The following is a 27,114-nucleotide window of genomic DNA, read 5'->3' as shown; positions in this document are numbered from 1 at the left end:
CAACTCAGAGAGGTTAAGTGACTTATCCCAATCACACAGCTAGACAGCTGCAGAACAGTGACTGGTTTCCCAACTGAACTCCACATTTATTGTTTCGGGTGTATGTATGTTTGGTACCTCCTCCCCACACCCCAAATAAAAACTATGTTACAGCACAGCACGCTGGCAGATCTGAGTCACCTTTAATCCCCTCCCCCACCTGAGGAAGTAGCTCAGGCAGCTGACCTAGCTAGAGTCAGCGCTAAATTTAAAACCTACCTGGTTTCCCCCATTCCTACGAGCCTTCTTCTGACTCTGCATCTTGCTTTCAACCCACCTAAGAAAAACCACACTGGGTTTGTGTCTCTAGCCTTGGGGCTAACAGGCTGTGTAACCTTAGTTAGGCAACGCCCTTTACCTTCCAGGCCTCAGTTTTCTCATTTGTGGAATGTAAGGACTGGCCATCAGTAGATGGTATCTTTGGTTCCTTTCAGCCCTAAAACTGTACTCGGCTTCTTTGTTTTTAGCAGTTCTGTTTCATCTTATCCTTGCCATCTCAAAAGTCATTACCCCAGTAAAGTTTTCCTTGACCCTCCCCGTCTAGACCAGGCCTTCCTGTTCAACACTCCCATAACTTCCCTTACTACTTCTTCATAGCACCGGGCATAACTGCAATTGATTATTTGTCAAAGAACTTGCTTATAGTTGGTCGTCCCCAGTATGTATAAGGCCACATACCACATCTTCCTTCACTGCTGTGTGAGGCCCGACACCTACCTAGCCCCACATAGTAGGTAAATAAATGAATGAATGAATGACTTAGACCTCCATTCAGAAGTGCTAGACTGAACAGAGGAAATGTGCTATCCAAATACAAGGAATAAAAGTCACATAGTTTCCAGAAAATCATCTCCATCTACTTGTCTACTTGTTTTAAGGACTGCTTGAGGAAATAAAATAACTAAAATGATAGAAAGGGGGCAAAAGTGCCCTGTGACTATCAGACTCCATCTATCTCTATGAACCAGAAAAGCTCAGATTCCACAGTGTGATTCTCCCAAATGAACTGGGCTGACCAAGCGTAATCTGACATGCCAGCCAGCACAGAACTGATGGATTCTGTAAACCCAGCGTTCCTTGAAAAGGAACCTACGAACCCTTTCTAAATCCCACACGTTTGTCATCCTGGCTTCTGGGTCTTTATACAGTCTCCCTCCTTCGCTTTTTCCACTGTGATAGAAGAACCAGAAAGGAGCTGTTTCAGGGCAGGCAGAGGCCAATGCCTAGATGATCTGGCAGCTTGAATATTTATGGCGTAAACGCTTCCACTGTCTTTGCACAGACCCGAGTGGAGTAGGAGCCAGGACCTGAACTGACAATTGAGATTGTAAGCAAAAGCAGGAAACTCCTAGGATGGAAATTTTGAACATTTAGTCTATTTTTATCCTTCCAATACCTTCCAGATGAGCTACGGAAAGCTTACTTATGTGGAGCATGCTCAACATGTTAAAATGCATGGAAATTGCACAGCTGCCTTGTTTTAATTTGTGATGGACAGAATTTCTTTATAAGACTGAATTTTGCCAAGTCTCCACTCCTCAATGCAGAATATTATCATACAAATGTGACTATGTGTTTCCTTGTGTTTTAGCAAGCTGCACAAAAAGTAGAGAAACAAATTTTAAAGCAAAATATTAGTTCTATTTTCAAATGATACAATCAATAATTTTCTTCAACCTCCAGGAATCTTTTTCTTGGTGAGATACCGCTAAACTTAAAACAATTAGTCCAATTGTTCATCTAAAAGAAAGAAGTGTAATAAATGCACTATTTCCCCTGTATTTGCAGGTATCTTGGACTTTGTGATATAGTTATATTTATTGTACTGTTTTCATATTAACAATTAGACAGCGTTTTAAAATTATATTACAAAGTGAGGATACAAAGTAACAAAAAATGAGTTTACTTTTAAAATAAATAAACCTGAACTTATATGCTCAAATGAGTGTTATCTTTCAAAGTTGGCACCTTCAGTGACTATATAACCACTACTAAAATATTTCTATGAGGAAACACGATTGAAAAATAAAGAACTGAACATATTTAACTCAAAAATCTACAAAATGAGTAATGAACTCAAAAAATAAATTAACAATGATAAAATCACAAACATAAAGAAGCAGACTGAATATTGATTCAAAAAACTTTTGCTTGTTTTAAAATGAACCTATCTAAAAAACAGAAATAGACTCACAGACATAGAGAACACACTTGTGGTTGCCAAGGGAGAGGGGTATAGGGAAGGGATGGACTGGGAGTTCAGGTTTAGCAGGTGCAAACTATAACATATAGAATGGATAAACAACAGGGAACCATATTCAATATCCGAGATAAACCGTAATAGAAAAGAATATTGAAAAATTTATATATATGGGGGTTCTCTGGTGGCGCAGTGGTTATGAATCCGACTGCCAATGCAGGGGACACAGGTTCAAGGCCTGGTCCAGGAAGATCCCACATGCCATGGAGCAACTAAGCCCGTGCGCCAAGGCTACTGAACTTGCGCTCTAGAGCCCATAAACCACAACTACTGAGTCCGTGTGCCACAACTACTGAAGCCCATGCACCTAGAGCCTGTGCTCCACAACAAGAGAAGCCACTGCAATGAGAAGCCTGCGCGCTACAACAAAGAGCAGCCCCTGCTCGCAGCAACTAGAGAAAGACCGTGTGCAGCAATGAAGACCCAACGCAGCCAAAAATAAATAAATAAAAATAAATTTTAAAAAATTTATATATATGTATAACACTTTGCAGTACAGCAGAAATTAACACTGTAAATCAACTATACTTAAATTTTTTAAAAACTTTGTTTTAAAAAATAAATAACTGGGCATATACCTGGAGAAAACCATAATTCGAAAAGATACATGCACCCCAATGTTCACTCCAGCACTATTTACAACAGCCAATCAACCTAAATGTCTATTGACAGATGAATGGATAAAGAAGATGTGGTATACATATACATATAATAGAATACTACTCAGCCATAAAAAAGAGTGAAATAATCCCGTTTGCAGCAACACGGAGGGACCTAGATATTACCATACTAAGTGAAGTAAGCCATATAGAGAAAGACAAATATCATATGATATTGCTTATATATGGAATCTAAAAAAATGATACAAATGAGCTTATTTACAAAACAGAAAGAGACTCGCAGACATAGAAAACAAACTTATAGTTACAAAAGGGTAAAGGGGGGATAGGGGGAGGGATAAATTAGGAGGTTGGGATTAATTTATACACACTTATATATATAAAATAGATAACCAACAAGGACCTACTGTATAGCACAGGGAACTATACTCACTATTTAGTAATAACCTATAAGGGAAAAGAATCTGAAAAGGAATATATATATATATTCACACACACACATATCTGTAACTGAATCACTGTGCTGTACACCTGAAACTAACACAATATTGTAAATCAACTATACTTCAATGAAAATAATAACAAAATTTTTAAATTAAGTTTTAAAAATTAATTAAAAATAAAAACATTTTAAAAAGTGGATAATCCTTTGGAAAGTCTGATCAATTAAAAAGAAGAGAGAAGTTATAAATTATCATTAGGGTTGAGAATGGGACATTATAATCACAGATTTAGAGAGGACTTTTTTAAACTGTGAAAGAATTATACATAACTTTATGTCAATAAACCTGAAGATTAAATAAAATGGATGACAGTCAAGGAAACTAGGAACTACCAAGGTCAACTCAAGAAAAGTTATGAAAATAACAACAAAAACCCATTGCAGAAATGTGTTAGATAATTATTCAAAGAACTAGCCACTGAAACTACATCAGGCACAAGTGGTTTTCTTCTATCAAACAGATAATTTCATGTTATCTCTACTGTTCCCGAACTTATGGAGACAGAAGATAAAGCTTCCTAATTCCTTCTATGAGGCTAACATATTCCTGATACCCATCTGGACTAAGACGCGGTATGAAAAATAAAACTACACACCAATCTTCATTTGTGAAGACGAACACAAAAATCCTAAGTAAAATATTAGCAAATAGAATTTACCAGTTCTAAGAGAATAATTCATTATGACCATGTAGGGTTTATACCAACAATTCAAGGATTTGTTAAATTACAAAATCTATTAACATAACTCTTCATTTGTTCAACAAGTATGTATTAACTGCTTTCTCTGTGTCTGTGCTAGGTGCTGCGGATACAGTAGTACCAAACAGGGTAGGTTCTCGTCCCCATGGCTCATGGGAGAAGGAAATTCACTGAGAAGGAAGTAAAGAGTTGATGGGATATGGAAAAACTGAGAGAGGCTCACTTTAGATTAGGCGGTTAGGGAAGGCTTTTCTCAGGAGAGGCATTTAAGCTGAGCTGAAAAGCAATTGCCTGAGTGTTGAAAGAACAAGAGGGATGATCAGGAGGCCAGGCCAGGCGACCAGGGGGAGAGAGGTGGGAGACGAAGCCGAGGAGGTACGAGGAGCTAGATCGTAGTGGGTCTTGCAGGCCACAGAAAGGATGTTATTGTTAAGAACGGTGGAAAGTCACAAAAGAATTTTAAAGCAGGAGAGTGAACAGTGCCATTTAATCCATTACGCAGTCTCCACTTAATATTTCGGATCTACAAGCTTTTAAAGGGTCTAGGCAAATGTTTCTGACCTGAAAAAATATATTTACAAGTCCAAAATACAAAAAGAAAATTATAACCATAAAAATTAATAAATGCTTCAGTGTCCTTGGAATATAACACCCAACAATTTCATTCACTAAGTTTAGCATTTATAAGGTTTCATTACATTTGAAAATAATTCTCACTTTGCAAAAAATACTAAATATGTTAATCATGAAGAAATCTTAGGTGATTACAAATTAAGTCAGTTATTCATAGTCAAAGAATTTCAGAAGCAAAGTTATTAAAATTCGTTTAACATATGATAGCAAAAATAAATAAAACCACATATTTAACATGGGATGAGGGACTTCCCTGGTGGTCCAGTAGTTAAGAATCCTCCTTCCAATGCAGGGGACACGGGTTTGATCCCTGGTTGGGGAACTAAGATCACGGGGCAACTAAGCCCACACGCCACCAACTAAGACCCAACACAGCCAACTAAATAAACAAATATTTTTTAAAAAAAATATGGGATGAGGGTGCCTTTTAATGTTTCCTATAAAGTGGGACAAAGTCTCCAAAACCTCCCAAAGTAAACATTCCAAGGACCCATGGAGGTCTTACTACCACTTTAGGAAAGACAGGATCAGAGTTATGTGTTCAAAAGCTCATCCTGGCTTCTATATGGAGAATACACTACAGAGGACCAAGTGGAGAAGCAGAGACAAGTTGGAAGGCAACTGTGGACTTCTAGGTGAGGGAGGATAGCCTGGATCAGATGGAGGTGGTAGAGGGGCTTCTATCGTAAGTTAGATAACTGGTTGTTGTTAAGAATGCAATCTGTGGGACTTCCCTGGTGGTCCAGTGGCTAAGACTCCATGTTCCCAGTGCAGGGGGCCTGGGTTCGATCCCTGGTCAGGGAACTAGATCCCACATGCTGCAACTAAAGATTCTGCATGGGGGATTCCCTGGTGGCACAGTGGTTAAGAATCCACCTGCCGGGCTTCCCTGGTGGCGCAGTGGTTGAGAGTCCACCTGCCGATGCAGGAGAAGTGGGATCGTGCCCCAGTCCGGGAGGATCCCACATGCCGCAGAGCGGCTGGGCCCGTGGGCCATGGCCACTGAGCCTGCGCATCCGGAGCCTGTACTCCGCAACGGGAGAGGCCACAACAGTGAGAGGCCCACGTACTGCAAAAAAAACAAAAACAAAAACAAAAACAAAGAATCCACCTGCCAATGCAGGGGACCAGGTTCGAGCCCTGTTCCGGGAAGATCCCACATGCCGTGGGGCAACTAAGCCCATGCGCCACAACTACTGAGCCTGCGCTCTAGAGCCCGCGAGCCACAACTACTGAAGCCTGTGCTCCTAGAGCCCGTGCTCTGCAACAAGAGAAGGCACCGTAATGAGAAGCCTGAGCACCATAACGAAAAGTAGTCCCCGCTCACTGCAACTAGAGATGGCCCACGCACAGCAACAAAGACCCAATGCAGCCAAAAATAAATAAAATAAATAAATTTATTTTAAAAAAATATGCTGCATGCCACAACTAAAAGATCCCGTGTGCTGCAACTAAGACCCGACACAGCCAAATAAGTAAATATTTAAAAAAAAAAAAGAATGCAATCTGTGACCATGAAGTATAGTAAGGCCAATCCACCCTTTCAAAAATAAGACTCCAAACTCTGAACTCACCGTTCATTCAGTCAAGAACCATATATATATATATATTTTTGTGTGTGTGTGTGTGTGTGGTACACAGGCCTCTCGCTGTTGTGGCCTCCCCCGTTGCAGAGCACAGGCTCCAGACGCGCAGGCTCAGCGGCCATGGCTCACGGGCCCAGCCGCTCCGCGGCATGTGGGATCCTCCTGGACCAGGGCATGAACTTGTGTCCCCTGCATCGGCAGGCGGACTCTCAACCACTGCGCCACCAGGGAAGCCCAAGAACCATGTTTTAAGCATCTACTACGTATTAGATGCTGTGCTAGAACAAGCCCAGGAGGGTACAAAGAGGATTTTAACACCTTGAAGGACAGAGACATGTAAATCCATAATTAAAGTATAGCATGGTAACTGCCATAATTAAAGTATAAATTGAGATATATATATAGTTACACTATAAGAATACAAAGAACTAACTGCTGAGAGTCAGAAAAGGTTTCACAGGGGAGGTAAGATTTTAAACCAAGTCTTAAAGAATCAGTAGGAGTTTGTCGTGTAGAAAACACAGGAAAGGCAAAAGCTTTTCCAAGTCTTATCAACTTCAGTACTACCAAACGACAGCGATGAAGAAGGCTGACAAGAAATAAATGTAAGAACTAAGTTTTTTCAGAATTTTTTCCCCCAACAAAGTCAGAAGTTATATAGATAGAAATAGTAGTGAAAACTACAGTGGAATCTCTAACACAACTAGAATCCAAAATCTTTGGAGAAGGTTAGCACGTACACTCTTATTACACATTTATAAATTAGAATGCCAGCAGACCTTTTAAGGAACATTAAAAAAAAATTCTCAGATTATTTACCAAACCTCAAAAATCAAACGTGCGTCTGGAGGATGCCTTCCTTGACACTCCTCTTTGAGTTCAGTGTCCTCCTCTGTGCTTCCTGGCACCCTGTACATGCCTCTATGGAAGCACCTTCAAACCCTATTGTTACTGTCACCCATTTACTTGGTGCTTTCCCCCTCTAAACTATGAGCTTCTTTTTTTTTAAGAAGATGTTGGGGGTAGGAGTTTATTAATTAATTTTTGCTGTGTTGGGTCTTCGTTTCTGTGCGAGGGCTTTCTCTAGTTGTGGCAAGCGGGGGCCACTCTCCATCGGGGTGCACGGGCCTCTCACTGTCACAGCCTCTCTTGTTGAGGAGCACAGGTTCCAGACGCGCAGGCTCAGCGGCCATGGCTCATGGGCCTAGTTGCTCCGCGGCATGTGGGATGCTCCCAGACCAGGGCTCGAACCCATGTCCCCTGCATTAGCAGGAAGACTCTCAACCACTGCACCACCAGGGAAGCCCAACTATGAGCTTCTTAAGGGCAGGGTATATGGTTATTAGTTCTATCTCTAGTACACAGGAGGAATTCAATTAATGTTTGCTGAATGAATGACCAAATGAATAAGCAAAAGAATGAATAGATGAATACTATTAACCTGGGTATTTATAAGATGCAAAAGAAACAACACTTAACATCCTATAATTAGGAGATAAGACACTGGACAGTCAACAAGAAAGTATAAGATAAATTGTTAACTATATGGTTCCAACACTCAGAGAGACAGGAGTTAGAAAACTGAGACACTATAGCTCATTTGAGCTGAGTTTCAAAGGAAGGACAGAATCAGAATGGTCAAAATAGATGTTTCAGCAATGTGCGCCATCCTGTTGTTACAATGTTGGAGCTGGTAGGTGTGCCCAGGCCAAACAGTGGGGCTCCATGGCCCAAAAAGAGTGCTGAATTTTTACTGCACACACCCAATAATGCATAGAGTAATGCTGAACTTAAGGGCTTAGGGGTAGATTCTCTGGTCATTGAGCACATCCAGGTGAATGAAGTCCCCAGGACGTGATGCAGGACTTAACAGAGTTCATGGTCAGATCAACCCATACATAAGCTCTCCCTGCCACACTGAGATATCCTTACTGAAAGAGAACAGATTGTTCCTAAACCAAAGAAGAGGTTGCACAGAAGAAAAAGATATTCCAGAAGAAACAAAAACTTACGGACCAGAATAAATGCCGCAAAAAAGTGAATGCAAATAAAAGTAAAACAAAAAACAAAACCAAAAGAAAGCAAATAAACCCAGATGCTTCAATATGAAGCTAATGAAGCTTTAGCTGCAGGACCCCTCACTTTCATGGGACTCTCCCAAAGCCCTAGGAGGGGTCCTGAAACTATGCCCAGATGATCTCTCTTTTTTTTTTTTAATTGTAGTAAAATATGTAAAATTTACCATCTTAACCATTTTTAAGTGTACAGTTCAGCAGTGTTAAATATATTCACATTGTTGTGAAACAGATCTCCAGAACTTTTTCATCTTGCAAGTCTGAAATTGTATACCCATTAAACAACTCCCCTTCTCCCCCTCCCCCCAGCTCCTGGTAACCGCCATTTTACTTTCTACTTACATAAATTTGACTACTTTAGATACCTCATAAAAGTAGGATCATATAGTATTTGTCTTTTGGGGACTGGCTTATTTCACTTATAATATTTTCAAGGTTCCATCCATGTTGTAGCATTTAATAGGATTTCCATCTTTTTATGAATGAATAATATTCTGTTTCTGGTATATACCACATTTTGTTTATCCATTCATCCACCAATGGGACACAAGTTGATTCTACGCCTTGGCTATTATGAATAATGCTGCTATGAATATGAGTGTGCAAATATTTCTTCAAGACCTTGCTTTCAATTCTTTTGGATACATACCCAGAAAGGGAATTCCTGGATCATTTGGTAGTTCTAGTTTTGATTTTTTGAGGAAACTCTACACTGTTTTCCATAGAAGCTATGCCATTTTATAATCCCACCAATAGTGCACAAAGGTTCCAATTTCTCCATATCCTTGCCAACATTTGTTATTTTGTTTTTTGCATTTGTTTTTGCAAATGGGTATTGAAAATTCCCAGTGCCATATGTTGAAAAGACTCTCTGTTCCCCATTGAATGGTCTTAGCACCTTTGTCAAAGATAATCGGACCTTATATGAGGGTTTATTTCTGGGCTTTCTATTCTTTCCATTTGTCTGTTTGCCTGTCTTAATGCCAGTACCACACTGTTTTTGATTACTGTAGCTTTGTAATATATTTTGAAATTAGGAGTGTGAGTTCTCCGACTTTGTTCCAAATGACCAATTATTTTTAAAAATGTGCAAAGACAATGTATTTTTCCTCACAATCTTAACACAGATTAACCACAGCCTCTTTCCATCTCAACTTCCCCCACAACATGATCCCAGCTGTCAATAGAGTCAGAGTGGCTGTAGGCCTTTGGGGGATTCCTAAAGGGAAAGCTGTGTTGATGATATTTTATTGGTTTTGGTTTTTTTTTTAATCAATTAATTTATTTTTGGCTGCATTGGGTCTTCGCTGCGGCGCATGGGCTTAGCTGCTCCGCGGCATGTGGGATCTTCCTGGACCAGGGCTCAAACCCATGTCCCCTGCGTTGGCAGGTGGATTCTTAACCACTGTGCCCCCAGGGAACTCCCTTTGGTTTTAATGGAATATATTTATGTGGTTCTCAGTTACCTCCTTGTATGGCTGAGTTACTATTAACCATCCTATGAACAAAGATGTTGCTGAGCCAACTCATTGTGCATACTAACAGAAACGTGCAGGGCCAGATCACACCATGATATAAATGTGTCAATTCAAAGAGTATTTCAGGGTAGTCAATATATGAGAAAAAAATGAAGCCTTGCAATTTTATAGCCTATTTATAAAAGATACTTGCTAGAAGTTTTCCCAAAATTGATAACAATCTTACAAATTTATATGATGTAGCCAATAACATGTTGTGAAGATGAAAGGAACTTCTCTAATCTATCAATAACAAACAACATATTTTGGTCAACCATGCTATAGAAAACACTGAATTATTTCTATCTCTTTTTAGAAAATATCACAGAATTGTCGTAATATGAAGGGTCAATCAAAGAGTAAGCAGCCAGAAAATGTTGGGAAAAAAACTACAGCAATGTGTTAGGCAAATAATAATACAAATTAATATAAATATTATTTTTCTGAATTTTGTATTTGTCAACTTTTTTCAAGCTGCCATTTTTGTGATTTCTTTCCTCAATGTAAATAAATATTCACTTTTGTACCATTACATATTTGAAATTTTCTTTTTCTTTTTTAAAAATTTTATTGGAGTATAGTTGATTTACAATGTTGTGTTAGCAAAGTGATTCAGTTATACATATATGTATATTCATCCTTTTTTAGATTCTTTTCTCATATAGGTTATCACAGAATTTTTTTTTTTTTTTTTTTTTTTTTTGTGGTACGCGGGCCTCTCGCTGTTGTGGCCTCTCCCATTGCGGAGCGCAGGCTCCGGATGCGCAGGCTCAGCGGCCATGGCTCACGGGCTTAGCTGCTCCGCGGCATGTGGGATCTTCCCGGACCGGAGCACGAACCTGCGTCCCCTGCATCGGCAGGAGGACTCTCAACCACTGCGCCACCAGGGAAGCCCATCACAGAATATTGAGTAGAATTCCCTGTGCTATACAGTATAGGTCCTTGTTGGTTATCTGATTTTCTTTTTCCTAAAGAGCATTCCCACAAAACCTAGATTTGCTCCTGGTCAGAAAGAAGGGTCTCTTTGCCTGAACAAAGGCATGAGATGGGGAAGGAAACGAGATATGCATGGAAGACCTTACTGAGAGACACTGGGCAGGAGCAGGAAGACCCTTTAAACAGTAGAGAAAATATGCATAAGTAGGCTAAAGGCTTCTTAAGGAGGCCCTTGGAAGCATAGAAAGAGTTCAGACTTGCATAGAAAATCTTTTTTTTTTTTCTTTTCTTTTTGCGAAATAATAACTGGCTTACAGGTAGGGACACTTAAAGACAAGAATCTGTTAAAGCTGGATCTGTTGGAATATATTTAAGAAAGTACTTAATATAAAGTCAAATGTGACAGGTTACCAATTGACTTTTTTTCTGCTAATTATAAATAAAATATTCTGAAGTTAGGATTTTTAGTCACCCCACTTCAGATTTTCAAAGTGAGTGTGCAGAACGGGGATTCTTAACAGTCTGTGGGAACTTACTGACATCTTCATTTATTCAGTATATATTTATTGACGTTTTCTGGTGTCAATGGCAGTGACCATGCTGGCAAAAATCTCTGTTCTTGTAGAGCTGAAGACAGAGCAAAAAGCCTTAGCCTGACCTTTCACTGCCTGCCATCATGTTGTACCTCCTCTTTACTACAATCTCCCTCCCCCTCCACGCCGTACTTCTGCCAAAACCTCAGTTCACAGACTCCCAGTGGGAAAGGAAAGGCGCAGTGCTTAGGGCAGGACTTGTGTCCTTACCCTCCAGTGAACATAAAATTTGGGGGAAATAAACACTACCTTCTCCTCATGACACCACTGGAAATTCTTGCAACTGAACGTGCATTTCGTTATCTATATTTACATAATGCTATGTATTTCAAAACATTTTACAACTATACGATAACAGTAATGTCTCCAAAAAAGCAGCCTTAAAACAACAATTTCAAGGAACTGGGTAAATACATTTTACTACATTTTGCCTTTCAAGTAATATTTTTCCACGAAAGCATATTATTTGTCCATAAGTAAAATATAAGCTAAATAAATAAGACTTTTATTAAATTAACTGTACGTTTCTGAGAGCCATGTGAGCTACCCTATTCATTGTTGTTTAAAGTCACCACTTTAACCTGTAAGTGTAGCAGCAATCCACAGTCTGTAGTCATTTTCAATTACGAAACACAGGAAAAACCTCATAAAACAGAGTTTAGAACTTAAAGACATTTTCAAAGAATTAATTTTTTTAAGTGACTTCAATGTATATTAGAAAATTTATTAGCAACTGAAAGTTTCCCAAAGACCTAGTATAAAATGTTTATGGTTATACTAAAATTCCCAGCAGCAAAAATTCCATGAGCATAACTATCTATTGAACCTCTTTGTGGCATTTTCAAAATACTAATAAATTTGAAAATAACTCTCACTTCCTTTCTCCCAAAAACAATCTGAAAAGATTATATAGAAATCCAGGGACTTTGGTCCAGTGGTTAAGACTAGCACTCCCAATGCAGGGGGCCCGGGTTCGTTCCATCCCTGGTCAGGGAACTAGATCCCACATGTCGCAACTTAAGATACCACACGTGGCAACTAAAAAAAAGATCCTGCATGCCACAACGAAGATCCCACGTGTTGCAACTAAGACCTGGTGCAGTCAAATAAATAAATATTAAAAAAGGAAATCCAACTATTTTCCTGATGTTCAGCTTACTGCTGTGTAGTAATGACTGAGTTTACAAAGCATTCAATTTGGTACTTTTTTTTTTTTTTTTTTTGCGGTATGCAGGCCTCTCAGTGTTATGGCCTCTCCCATTGCGGAGCACAGGCTCCTGACGCGCAGGCTCAGCGGCCATGGCTCACGGGCCCAGCTGCTCCATGCCATGTGGGATCTTCCCGGACCGGGGCACGAACCCATGTCCCCTGCATCGGCAGGCGGACTCTCAACCACTGCGCCACCAGGGAAGCCCAATTTGGTACTTCTTAATAAGTTTATTTCAACATGTACATATTTTAATGGTCCAAAGGAAAAAAAACAGTTGGTGAAAAACTGATGGTAGAAAACAGAAAATAAAATGTTAAAAACAAACCAACCAAAAAAACCCTTTCCTATGGCCAAATACCAAGGTTTGTGTTTTGAAGATAATTATCTATAAAATGAGTGATTTGGAAATACTTTCATTTTCTCTGTATTTAGGAAATGCTACAGAACTTCCCAAAGCCTTTAAATAAGCACCTAAAGAATGGTTCCCAAAGAGTTTAAATTTTAAACTTAAAGTTTGTTAAATTTGGTAGTCAAATATAAAACAAGGGCTATCAACTGCAGAGATTTAGAAAGAATAAACTTTAAAAAGTTGTACCACAGTATAAGATGAATGTGAGGAGGAGAGAACTGTAGGTTAAGGAGTTAGAGTAGGAGCAGAAATAAAGGTAAGGACTAACTATCAGAACTTACAAAAGGTCTGTATAATTAATAATTCAGAAAAATTAAAAGGGCATTTTATAACTAGACATTTAAGTTGGGAAGAATGTAATTAGTAAGAAGAGAATTTAATCAAGACATTGGAGTTAAGACATTTAAAAAACAGCACCTCAAGCACAAAACCATATTACACCACACTGGGGTATAAAGGGTGGTGTTGACTCCCTAAATTACATTCTTCTCTCTGAATCAATATAAAACTGTCTTCAAGGGCTTCCCTGGTGGCGCAGTGGTTGAGAGTCCGCCTGCTGATGCAGGGGACGCGGGTTCGTGCCCCGGTCCGGGAAGATCCCACGTGCCGCGGAGCGGCTGGGCCCGTGAGCCGTGGCCGCTGCGCCTGCGCGTCCAGAGCCTGTGCTCCGCAACGGGAGGGGCCACAACGGTGAGAGGCCCGCGCACCGCAAAAAAAAAAAAAAAAAAAAAATTGAAAAAAAAAAAAAATTGAAAAAAAAAAAACCTGTCTTCAACACTTCGATTTCCTTACAGGTCTCCGATGCAAGAATAGATTCTCCCTTAGAAAGGGAAGTTAAAAAAGCACCCCAAGAGAGTAGAAATATAGAAAATGATACAATTAATTATATCAACAATCCCTAAAAGGGGGATACTGTCTATAAAATACATTATTAAATGAGATTTTTTTGGTTTTTAACATTTTAGTATGCTTTATTTAACACAACATATGTAACAGATTATCATTTCAACATAAAACAATACAGAGTATCTGAGCCTCCACCACGGTGTGGAAGCTAAAATCCCACGAGCAGAAGCTGCTGAAGCAGATGGTCTTCCTGAACTGGGAGGTCACCGATCACAACCTGCAGGAGCTGCGTGTGTCGCGGCGTCATCGTTTGCAGCGGTACGAGGGCGACACACGCTACAACCGGCTGAGCCTTGCTGGCCTTGCGAGCTGCGCCTGCACGAGCTGCCGAAGCGCTGCTGGACAAGTATGCTCTCGGCCTAGTGCCCACATGTGGATCACTGGAGCTTGGCGATTTCGTCAAGGTCTCGTCCTTGTGCCGCCGCAGCCTGCCCGCTGTACTGCTTTGAGCTGCGCCTGGCGCAGCACCTCCAGGCCACCGTGGCATTCACGGAGCACGGCCACGTGCACAAGGGCCCCGACGTGGTCACCGACCCCACCTTCCTTGTCACGTGCAGCATGTAGGACTTCGTCATCTGGGCTGACTCGTCCAAGATCAAGCGGCACGTGCTGGAGTACAATGAGGTGCATGAAGGCTTCGATCTGGAAGCCTATCAGGTCTTGCCTTGCCAGGGCCGCATTTTATAGATGGGGAAGCTGAGAACGGATGCCTGAGATTCTATGAAGGCGTTCTCCCCAAGAGTATGGCAGTCGATCCTCGGTTCTTAAGAACTTGGCTCTTCAGCTACAGGCCAGGCACAGAGCCAGAGGCTATGCTCCTTTTCCACGAAATTTTCTTAGCCTTTGGACAGTTGATAATTAAATGACTGCCTTATGGGAAGCGGTTTTGTGCTGCACTGGGGAATTGTTTTTTGTTTTTGTTTTTGTTTTTGATGTGGACCATTTTTAGTCTTTATTGAATTTGTTACAATATTGCTTCTGTTTTATGTTTTGGTTTTTTAGCCAGAAGGCATGTGGAATCTTAGCTCCATGGAACCCTTACTCCCTGCACTGGAAGGGGAAGTCTTACCACTGGACCCCCAGGGAAGTCCCAACTGTCAGATTCTTGTACCTGAAACATTGTAGTGTGAAAGCAAGGACTTTGGGGTGGGGGGCTCCCCCGCCCTCAGCTTTCCTTTCATTTTCTTCCCTGGCCCCCCAGCTTTCGTTTCATTTTCTTGTAGCCAGACAGTTTGGTTTAATTTATTTAACTCAAATTCTTGCTCCTGTTCCTGATTAAGCAGTTTACAGATGAAGAAGAGTTTGGTCTCAAGTTTTCATAAAATGGATGAGATTTTAGTGTTCAGAGTCCTTTCTCTTATTTAAAGGAATGCTCTCCTAATGCCAACAAATGGCCTGTTTTTTAAGTGCAATAAATAAATAAACAATATAAAAGTTATTAATTTTACATTCTTTTTTTGTACTAAGTCTTTGAAATCCAGGCTATATTTTACATTTAAGGTACATTTCAATTGGTTGCTATTTTTTTTATTATGGTAAAAAGCATTAAATTTTATATCTTAACTATTTTTAAGTGTACAGTTCGGTGGTATTAAGTATAGTCACTTTGTTTTGAAACAGATCACTAGAATTTTCTTATCTTGAACTCTATACCTATTAAATACTAATTCTCTCTCCTCTCTCCCCCTAGCCCTTGGCAACCACCTTTCTACTTTGTATTTCTATGATTTTGACTACATTAGATACCTCATATGGATGGAATCATACAGTATTTGTCCTTTGTGACTGGCTTATTTTGCTTAGCATAATGCCCTTGAGGATCATGCATGCTGTAGCAACTGACAAGACTTCCTTCTTTTTTAAGGCTTCATAATATGCCACTGTATGTATATACCACATTTTCTTTACCTGTTCACCTGTTAATGGACAGTTGGGTTGCTTACACCTCTTGGCTATTAAGAATAATGGTGCAATAAATATGTGTGTGCAAATATCTCTTTGAGATCCTGCTTTGAGAGAGTTGTTTTTAATGATGACCTTTAAAATGAACCAAAAGAATTAAGAAAATTCAATCGATAAAAATTTACTAGAAAAACTGAATTATTTTAGTAGGTTAAAGACAAATATCTTTTGAGAATATGAGTGAATTTCAGCATGGAGATTTAAAGCTTAGATTTGTTTATAAGCTATATTAAAATTTTTTTTAAAGAAGGAAATAAAAAAGAGGCCAAACTCATCTTGTTAATATACCAAAACCGATATCTAACTTCAAAATAATTTACAAGATAGGTGACCATATGTGCGTGGGTTTATCTCAAAAAAAATTACAAGAAATGATATGCCCACAAATAACTAGACCACCACTTGTATCATAAATAAAACCAAATCAAAATCCTGCCTGGGTAGAAACATTTTATCTGGAATGAGCTTTCAATAAGCATTATCAAATACAATCTATGAGTAAGTATCTGCTCATGTTGTGTTTTAAAAAGCTGTAATAGTTTTATACTTACCCCTGTGTCAAACACATCATGTGATTAATACTATGTGAGTTTAGTGTAGTAATTGTATGGCAATAACCCTGGTTTGTCTGATTTGCTTCAATAGCTCATTAAGTGAATAGCCTCAGAAAAATGATTACATTAGATACACTAATAGTAAATAAACCTCATTACAAAGCAATAGTATTGAGACAATATATATAGACAAATGTTTAAAGCTATACATTCTACTAAATCTTATTCACATGTACACCAGAAATCAGCACAACTGATCTAAATATTAACAATTTAGCACAAATATTTTTCAATATCAAAAGGCAATTATTTTTTCAAGAAGTTTTCTACATGCATAGCTACCTTAATCTACCTATTAATAGAACTTATTCCACTGAAATAAACATCACAGAAATAAAATAATTTTTTCAAGACTTCCAGAACCTATGGTAAAAATATTAAATGAAGAAACAAGGAAAGTGGCACAGATCAGCTAACAGAAATAATTTTAGACCTAATCCTTACTAGAATTTGCTCTGTGACCTTGAGCGAGTTATATAATCCCTGTGCTCCACCTGCCTCCGTAAGTGAAAAAGGCTCTCCGTACAAGCTAATACCAATGAATGAGAACCATTTTGGAAACCAATTCAGAAGAAAATTAAGTTAGATCTCTGCCTCATACCATACACAAAAATGAGTACCAGTTCAATTAAAGGTATAAAAGTGAAAAATACAGCACAAAAACTCAGGACATTTCATCATGTTAGGGTAGGAAAGACTTCTTTAGGAAAGCACAAAACACAGAAGCCATGAAGGCTGATTTTACTACATAAAAATGTAAATGGTTTATTAGTATGACAGATACCCCCCAACGTTAACAGATAAGGCTGGGAGAAAATATTCAAAACATCTCGAAAGACAAAGGTTAATATCTACACTTTGTAAAGGGCTCCTACAAAACTATCAAAACAAACAATCCAAAAGAAAAATGGGAATCGTAGGTAAATAGGGTGGTACATGAAATAAAAATCAACAGCCAATAAACGAACAAAAGACATTCCATCTTATTAGTAAGCATAAAAGTGCAAATTAAAACAATAAAATATTAGAGGGGCAAAAATTCAAAGATAAATAATTTTACTGTCATCAAAGGTGTGGAAGAATGGGTACGCTCATTCACTGCTGATGGAAATGAACACTGGTATAGCTCTTTTGAAAGGTAATTTGATAGCAGCTACCAACTTGTAAAAAAAATAAACATGCCCATGAGCCAAACAGCTCCATGTCTAGACATCTATTCTACAGAAATACACCTGTGTATAAAGATATAATAAGGCTGTTCAATAAAGTATTATTTGTAATAATCAAAGAAGCGAAGGCCACCAAAATATTTATTAGAGAAGAATGACTATAGTACATCAGTTCAACCGAATGTTTTGCAGATGTTTAAAAGAATGAAATAGACTGCAAAAGATGTCAGATGAAACAAGCAAGTCTCAGAAGAATTATATTAGGAAAAAAATCTATTTAGTTGTTTTTTCTAAATATACAGAAAATGTTTAAGAAGATGAGGAAGGGAAAGAGGGTAAAAGAAGAATCTCATTTTTATTTCTAAATCCACACTTACTGTTTGAATGTTTTATGACAACCATGTATTACTTTTATAATTAAAAAAAAAAAAGAATGGATGGGAATTTCATAAGTTATTCAGCAATGTGTCACTCACGGGATCTAGAATGTAGTATTCAGTTCCTAGATCCTACTATCCAGGATTCAATCATCCTTTGCTAACTGCAGTTCTGAGATACAAAAAATAAAAAATAAAAATTTTTTTCACTCTTTTTATTTCTGTTGCCTCAAACAAAAGAATACAGCACCTTTGCTCCCTCCCACTCCCACAGAAGAGGTGGGCAAGTCTATCGGAGGAAGCCCCAGAGAGAAGATTCATTTCTGCTTTATCATTTCAATATATGATAGCAGACTAAGCCCAGAAAAAAACAAACAACCCCTCCCCACAAAAAAAAACCAAAACAAAATAAAACAAGATTCATCTGTGAAAAGTCAGAGATTTGTGAAAACAAAACAATCAAGGGGAATGGTAAGGATACAACCCATGACGTTTCAAGTCTGCTGGGGCTGTTTTAAGTTCTCTAAAAGAAATACAGTTTGTATAACATAAAACTTGTGGGAGAATCTATCCCAGCAATGTTTCCTGAATGCCTAAAGAAGCTGATTCAGGATAGGGGTTACTGGAGCAGGTTTTTAAAGATAAAGACTGGTTTGTTTGGGAAATGGATACCCTTCAGAGAATAGAACCTTCATCTGTGTTTTAAAAATAGGCTTTATGCCATTTTCACTGTTTCCCCCAACTCACTCTTATCCATGAGACTTTGATCTTGACAGCTGCAATTTTGCTAGCCACAATACTTTTCAGGAACATAGATCCCAAGGCTGGCAAAGAATTTGCATTCAAGAGATATTATAAAACACTTTAAAGTCAGAAAGATCCAGTTCAAATCCTAACTTCCGTTTCAAGCTGCATTACCATGGGCAAGTTACCGACCCCAGTATCTGAAGTGGAGACACTGTAAGGGTTGGAAATAACATACACGGCACCTTAAGCAAAGTTCTCAGTGCACAGAAAACCCTCGTCAAGTGGGAGCTATGATTTTTATATTATAATACCTTTGACCTGAGTCTGGGAAGGGGGAGTGGATAAGGGGGCAGGGCAACTAAAGTGTTCCTAGTTCCCTCTACTGGGACTAGTTGTTTGGCTTTCTATCTTGCTAAAGATGAAATGATTCCATCCGCCCATGCAGAATATAAGTGCATTTGACAGAATACAGCAAAGTTAGGATTTATATTGTAAGCTATTTTTAAAACTGCCTGGTTAGCAAATTAAACCAGCTGTGAAAATATCCTGGTTTCCATTCACAACAAATACAGGACAAACATTCTCCTTTAATGAACCTGGTCTCAAGGCAGCCTAGCATATTCTGCATAATTCATTCCTAAGGGTTTCAGAGACATAATTTTCATAAGACAGACCAAAACTAAATTATTTTCTAGGAAAAAAAAAAGATGAGAGAAAAGAGTTTCTCTCTACAGATTTTCGGTAAATTCCATGAATCACTGTCCCATCAACTTAGAAGACTACTGTCTGAATAAAAAATAGCAGTTATGTCCGTACTTTAAGCCAGTCTTAACTGTTTTTCCTTTAAAAGGGCATATGAAACACCACTCTGCTCTGCAACATAATTTTTCAAGTTCTGTGACAGAGGGAGGAAAAAATCTACTCACCGCCACACAAAAGCTACCTAGAGGACTCTCAATTTCAGATTTAAAACTTATCACTCCTTAAGAAGTAAGAGGAGGGGCTTCCCTGGTGGCGCAGTGGTTAAGAATCCGCCTGCCAATGCAGGGGACACAGGTTCGATCCCTGGCCCGGGAATATCCCACATGCCGCGGAGCAACTAAGCCCATGCGCCACAACTACTGAGCCTGTGCTCTAGAGCCCAGGAGCCACAACTATTGAGCCCACGTGCCACAACCACTGAAGCCCGCACACCTAGAGCCCGTACTCCACAATGAGAGAAGCCCGTGCACCGCAACAAAGAGTAGCCCCTGGGCTTCCCTGGTGGCTCAGTGGTTAAAAATCCACCTGCCAACACAGGGGACACGGGTTCAAGCCCTGGTCCGGGATGATCCCACATGCCGCGGAGCAACTAAGCCCGTGCACCACAACTACTGAGCCTGCGCTCTAGAGCCCAGGAGCCACAACTACTGAGCCCACGTGCTACAACCACTGAAGCCTGCGCGCCTGGAGCCCGTGCTCCGCAACAAGAGAAGCCACGACAATGAGAAGCCTGCGCACTGCAATGAAGAGTAGCCCCCGCTCGCCGCAACCAGAGAAAAGCCCATGCAGCAACGAAGACCCAATGCAGCCAAAAATAAAATAAATAAAATAAAAATAAATAAATTTATTTTTTAAAAAAGTTAGAGGAGACATCCTGAATTATTTAGAATGTTGGCTAAGTTATATTATTTATAATTCCTGTTCCTTTAGGGAAACAATTCGTTATTTAAACAAAGATCAGAAGTATAAGTAACTAATGGAATAGAATTTCGGGAAGTATTATTCAAATAAATTCACACTTGGAATGCAGGAAAACAGTCTATTAATTAAGTTCACTTCATAAAGACACTGCTAAGAAAAGGATATACCATTTTACGCTGTCTTTGGAAATCAACCAGACTGAGTTAGTTCAGTTTGGAACATCCTAAGCCTTAAAGCCTTTGCTAAAGCGTGACATAAATTTTGATTAGTCAAGTGTGAAAAACTACAAAGCCAACTTTCTTGTCCCTCCAGTTAGTCTGTCTATAAATAGAAGCAATGCATTAACAGCCACCAAAGCAATTCGTGAGTTCCACAATGTGCCCAACATATACATCCCTTGCAAGCATGCTCTCAGCACGTTTAACCAAAGTGTTTCTGAAGATCTGTAATAAGACCCTTTTAAAATAAACTGTAACTCACTGTTTGCTTTCTTCACCAGGAGGTGGAGTCTTGCCATGACCTTCCATTACAAAATCCTCCTGTTCCACCTGCAAAGGCAAGTACCACAAGTCAGCAGTAGTCAGTACCTAAGATGTAATCACTCCGAAGTGCCAGGGCCTGTGCTTACAGAACCGCATGGCATTTCACTATACTGCCTAGAACAGAAGCCTCAGCCAGTGGTTTTCAGTCTCCAGGTTTGCTTATGGAATCTCTGCTTGGGTGACCAGATTTGCAGAATAAAAAAAGAAGCGGGCTTCCCTGGTGGCGCAGTGGTTGAGAATCCGCCTGCCGATGCAGGGGACGCGGGTTCGTGCCCCGGTCTGGGAAGATCCCATATGCCGCGGAGTGGCTAGGCCCGTGAGCCATGGCCACTGAGCCTGCGCTTCCAGAGCCTGTGCTCCGCAATGGGAGAGGCCACAACAGTGAGAGGCCCGCGTAACGCCAAAAAAAAAAAGCATGCTGATTTGCAATTCATAATTGTGACAAAATATTAGCATCCAGAATATAATAAAGAATTGCTATGGGCTTCCCTGGTGGTGCAGTGGTTGAGAGCCCGCCTGCCGATGCAGGGGACGTGGGTTCGTGCCCCGGTCCGGGAAGATCCCACATGCCGCAGAGCGGCTGGGCCTGTGAGCCATGGCCGCTGAGCCTGTGCATCCGGAGCCTGTGCTCCGCAACGGGAGAGGCCACGACAGTGAGAGGCCCGCGTATCGCAAAAAAAAAAAAAAAAGAATTGCTATAAATCAGTAAGAAGAAGCCAACCTACCAGAAAAATTTACAAAATTATTGAGTAGGAATTTCACTGAAGGAGATGCATAAATGGCTCTAAGCTTATGAAAAGATGTTCAATCTCCTGTCAATCAGGAAAATGCAAATTAAAAACCAAAGAGATACCATTTCACAACCACCAGGCTGGCTAAAATTAAAAAGTTGGGCAATACCAAGTGTTGACAAGGGTGCAGAGCAACAGCAACTCTCATCCATTCCCAGTGGGAGGGAAAATTGGTACCACTACTTTTAAAAAGTTTGCCCTTATCTAGTACACTTGACTATGTACTTACTGTACAAACCAGTGGTTGCACTTCTAGGTACACACCCTAGAGAAACTTCTGCACATAAACAAAAATATCTTTTGGAGCATTATTTTTAACAGGAAAAAAAATAAACATTCACCAACAATAAAGTAGATAAATAGGCTGCGGTGTTTTAAGACAATAGAATATTATACTGCATGAAAAGAAATGAACTACAGAAACACACCTCAACCTGGATGAGTTACAAAAACACAATGCTAGGTGAAAGAAGCAAGTCACAAAAGAATACATACACAGTTTAAATCCATTAACATAAAATTCCAATATATACATTTTTAAGCCACATATGTGTATATATAGACATATATGTATATTTATGGTTTATAAAACTATAAAGAAAAGGGAATAACTATTACAAAATTTAAGCTAATTAGTATCTTAAGGAGTCAGGCAAGAGGGATTCGATCAGGAAGGGACACATGGTGGTTTCTGGGGTATGGTTAAATTCTATCTCTTGGCCTATGTAGTAGGTATATGGGCATTTATTTTATAATTATTCTTTTAACTGTATGTATTTCTTTTCTCTTTTATATGTATGGTTTATTTCTCAATACAAATTTTTCAAAGGAAAAAGAAAGCATTTTACTATTCCAGATGGTTTACTGATCAATAAAGGAAGATAAGTACAGAGATAGAGCTACCTCCACAAACTGGACTATCAGTCCTATGAAAACTTCCCCAAAAGGCGTAATTTTAAAATATCAAACAGAAGTGTTCAAGGAGGTAGATATCAACAGATGTGTTCAAGGATTATTCCCTACTTAGAAATATACCGTCCATTTCTTATTGAACTTAGTAATCTGGAAGACAGACAACAGTAACGTAGATACACACCATAATGAAACCCAAATAAAACAAAAGGCTTTCCAGCTCTGCGACCCTCTGCAGTCTTCATTTCTCAGAAATACTGGAGAAGATGGAATAGTATTAAGAGGCTATGTTTCAAAAAGAACAGAAAAATCGAGAGGTTTACTTTATTTCCATTAAAAGGAGAAACTGGAGGAAGTGTGAGCAAGAATAATAAAAGACACATACTGCATACTGGGAAATTCAAACCAGGTTTCGACTTTTATTCTTCTCTACGGACTTCCTGATTCTGCAGCCTACCAGATTTTGCCAAGGAGAGGGAGGATTCTTCCATCCTAAATTTACACAGTGATCTAAACCTCTAGAAGAAAAAACATGGTTATAATGTTGCAAAGGGAACTTTATGAGGAGCTGGAGATGATCTTGATCTGGGTTGTGGTTACAAGAAAGTACACATAGGCGGCAAGAAAAATCACTGAACTGTACATTTTATGCACTTAACTCTACAAATAAATGTTATGCCTTAATTAGAAAAAAAAAGATGACACATTGTTTAAATTTATTAAAGTTCCTTGGAACATTTTTTCAAAGACAAGAATGACTATTCTTCCACTTTATATTTATAAAAATTTCTTGATTTTTGACCTTTTAAAATCCTCCCCAGTTAAAGAGCTCTTCATTGTGGACTTAGCCTCTGCTTATTAGTTTTTTTAAAAAAGGCTTATCTAGCGACTTCCCTGGTGGTGCAGTGGTTAAGAATCCACCTGTCAATGCAGAGGACACGGGTTCAATCCCTGGCCCAGGAAGATCCCACATGCCGCGGAGCAACTAGGCCCGTGTGCCACAACTACTGAGCCTGTGCTCTGGAGCCCACGAGCCACAGCTACTGAGCCCATGTGCCACAACTACTGAAGCCCACGCACCTAGAGCCCGTGCTCCACAACAAGAGAAGCCACTGCAATGAAAAGTCCGTGCACCGCAACAAAGAGTAGCCCCCACTCGCCGCAGCTAGAGAAAGCTTGCGTGCAGTGACGAAGACCCACTGCAGCCGAAAATAAATAAATAAATAAATTTATTTTTTAAATGTCTCATCTATAACCATTTCTAATTAGCACAATAATGAAGAGAAATAATAATCAAAAAGCCCACAGCTTGGGACTTCCCTGATGGCTCAGTGGTTAAGAATACGCCTGCCAATGCAGGGGACATGGGTTCGAGCCCTGGTCCAGGAAGATCCCACATGCTGTGGAGCAACTAAGCCCGTGCGCCACAACTACTGAGCCCATGCGCCATAATTACTGAAGCCCGTGCGCCCAGAGCCCGTGCTCCGCAACAAGGGAAGCCAGCGCAATGAGAAGCCCATGCACCTCAATGAAGAGTAGCCCCCGCTCACCGCAACTAGAGAAAGCCCGTGTGCAGCAATGCAGACCCAATGCAGCCAAAATTAACAAACAAACAAAAAAACCCACAGCTTCAACAACCTCCCCTATACTGGCTTTCGAATCTTTAACTGCAGCCCTCATATTCTGCATATTTGGGTCTCCACTTGAATGGCCCAATAGGTCCAAAATGAAACATCATCTTTGGCCTTAAATTTCCACTCCTTTTTATATCCCCTATCTCTGTAAATGGTAGCATCTTCACCAAGATCCTTAAACAGGAAACCTACAGTCAAGGTTATAGGTTCTCCACCTTCCTTCCTTAACCCCACATCCTATTAATCACCAAGTACAGTGGCTTCTACCTCTTAAACAGCTCTCATACCCATTACCCCTTCTTATCCTCTTTAAGTGCCATAGTTAAAGCCAGCTCCTCTAAATCTCACTACTACAAAAACCTTCTCACTAGTCTTTGTGCTTCTGGGTCCCATCTCATTCCAATCCATCCTCCAAACCACTTCCATCAAATGGACTTTGTAAAATGCGAACATGATCACATCACTCTCCTTGAAATTCTTCAATGGCACTCTATCACCTGTCTTGAGGGATAAAATTTCAGTTCATTTGCCTAAGTGATCTTTTTTATCACCCCTGCCTCACTCACCCATTCTGAACCCCTGCTGGAGCACACACCAACTCCTCACCCCTCTGTGCCTTTACATATAATGTCCCTTCTTGCCTAGAAGCCCTGGTCTTCTGCCTTACATATACTTCATATGTCTGCTCATTCTTTTAAGTATTCATTAAAATGCTTTCCCCCAGAAGATACTACCTCCTTCACGAGGGTTCCCACCTTTTCTCACTCTTCATCATCTCAGAAGGCAATAGAAACGGTCCAGAAAGATCACTGCTCCTTATTGCCACTTCCTGTTTTTCTCAAGTCCACTTCCAGTCCCTTCGCATCTTAATTTCTCTTTTCTACAAATGTCTTGAACACTTTGGACTTAATCTGATGATCCCCACCACTCCTCCCCCGACCTCATTTTCAGGAGCTTCAGTATTTTTATTCATAATACTTAATAATCATGTCCTCACCTTTCTCCCACTACCATTCATTCGTTCAACACATTATTTATTGGGTACATATTAAATGCTAGGTGCTGTGCTGAGGTAATAGGGAAGAAGACAGTCTTTGCCCCCCAAAAAACTTACCATTGGTGGGAAAGACAAACAAAAACTAGTAAATTACAATACAGTGTGAGAATGCAATGAAACAAGGAAGGAAGGGCACTTAACTCAGTTTAAAGGCATCAGATACTCTAGACCCACCCTAGACAGAAGACCCATCTCCTCCCTGCTTCAGGGACCCGACGCTGGGCCTCGCCGTCCATCCGGACCGCTCCACACCGAGGTCCATGAATTCTGAAATCCACCTCCGACCATAAGTGCCTCTTCCACTCCCTCCCTCCATTCGAATCTGTAAGGAGTCCTTAGTTCTGTGGTTCTTCTCTTTCCTCAGAGTCCATTCAGAGGCTCACCCACAGGCATTTCAGTGACTTTCCTCCATAATGCCCTAGATTTGCTCACCACCAACTTAGGACATTCCTGTCTTGCCAAACCCTTCTCTTTTTCTCTTTAGCTCCTGGAGTGCAGAGCTGGAGAAAGTTACAAAACTGGTTCCTTTACAAATTATACCAGTTAACTTCCACTCAGCGCTGACATTCAGCACCTCTGCCTGGAAGGCCCATCTTCACCCGGTCTTTCTGGTGAACTTCCATTTCACCTTCAAAGACTGGTTGAAAGTTACCTTTTTAGGAAGCATTTTCTGCTATCTCCTGGCACTTCTTCCTCCTCCCTTCCAGGTGCTCCTTCCCAGTAGCTCTGTAAGGCTTAGCCAGCAGCTGTGATCCTTTGTTCACCTGCTTCCCCCCACCCCGCCAAACACAGCCTCTAACACAGACCTTCTGGTCGGTCGTCCTTTCTTTCAACACAACTGCCAAATGCCTTCTAGGTGCTGAGAACTTGGCTGAATGACTGACCTACTACACCACACTCCTCACTCATTTATCCTGTACCTTTTCTACCTCCTCAAAGACTCTAAACCCATCCACTAAGCATCCTCCCTAAATCTTTCCTTTCTGAAGATGACAATGCTATCCACACAAAGTCCCAAAAGCCCCTCTTTTTTTTCTCTCATGACTGTATCACAAACCTCTGTGTCATTGCCCATCTGGCCCCCACTGACTGCTCTGCAAGGCTAACCTCACCACTTGTTTCCAAACTCATGACCTACATACACCACATTGCCTTCTCTGGGATCTCACTATCTAAGGAACCCTTCTTTCTCCCTTTCCAGTAAATTCAACTCCTCAAGCTACAAATATTTTATAATCTCTTCCATTCTGAAAAAATATTTTTGGCCTTGTGAGACTCTCCAACTAACCTCCTGTTTTTTCTCTTCCCTTTACTCTCCAAATTCTTTAAAAACTAAACTACACCCCTGTTACTTCCGTGTTCTCATCACTGAGCACGCTCTTCTGCTGCTCCCCCCACCAACACATATGTACCTCCCTTCTCCCAATGTATCCCAATATCCTCCCAATATAAATCACAATTTTTGTTCAAATCAATATTCAGCGCTAGCAGTGCTATTACTCAGTAAAAAACATACAGCTGGATCATATGGAATAGTTAATTTCCTTTCTTGTACAATTTTTTCTTTTCCCTGGAACTAACAATTACTACTTCCTCTTACACTTTCTTTCAATTTTTTTGGCTCGGTATTTATCATGTA

At 40.0% G+C, this 27,114-nt stretch overlaps 1 protein-coding gene and 1 pseudogene across 10 annotated transcripts in view; one reads left to right on the top strand and one right to left on the bottom strand.

The window, feature by feature from the left end:
- TNRC6B (trinucleotide repeat containing adaptor 6B) overlaps positions 1-27,114 on the bottom strand; it is a 259,882-nt gene that overhangs the window by 146,692 nt on the left and 86,076 nt on the right. For all 10 annotated transcript variants that reach the window (XR_009338497.2, XM_059081027.2, XM_067010245.1 and 7 more), the window contains one exon: positions 21,020-21,087. Coding sequence is in view for 9 of the 10 variants with exons in the window: in XM_059081027.2 (XP_058937010.1) it covers positions 21,020-21,087 (68 nt within the window). In the remaining variant the exon portion in view is untranslated. The remainder of the gene's footprint in view (positions 1-21,019; positions 21,088-27,114) is intronic.
- Positions 8,023-14,674, top strand: LOC131766764 (U3 small nucleolar ribonucleoprotein protein IMP3-like; annotated as a pseudogene).

Source organism: Kogia breviceps, chromosome 12, assembly GCF_026419965.1.
Source record: "Kogia breviceps isolate mKogBre1 chromosome 12, mKogBre1 haplotype 1, whole genome shotgun sequence".
NCBI lineage: Eukaryota > Metazoa > Chordata > Mammalia > Artiodactyla > Physeteridae > Kogia > Kogia breviceps.
Note: the sequence above shows the minus strand (reverse complement) of the source record. Positions and strands in the feature narration are given on the sequence as shown.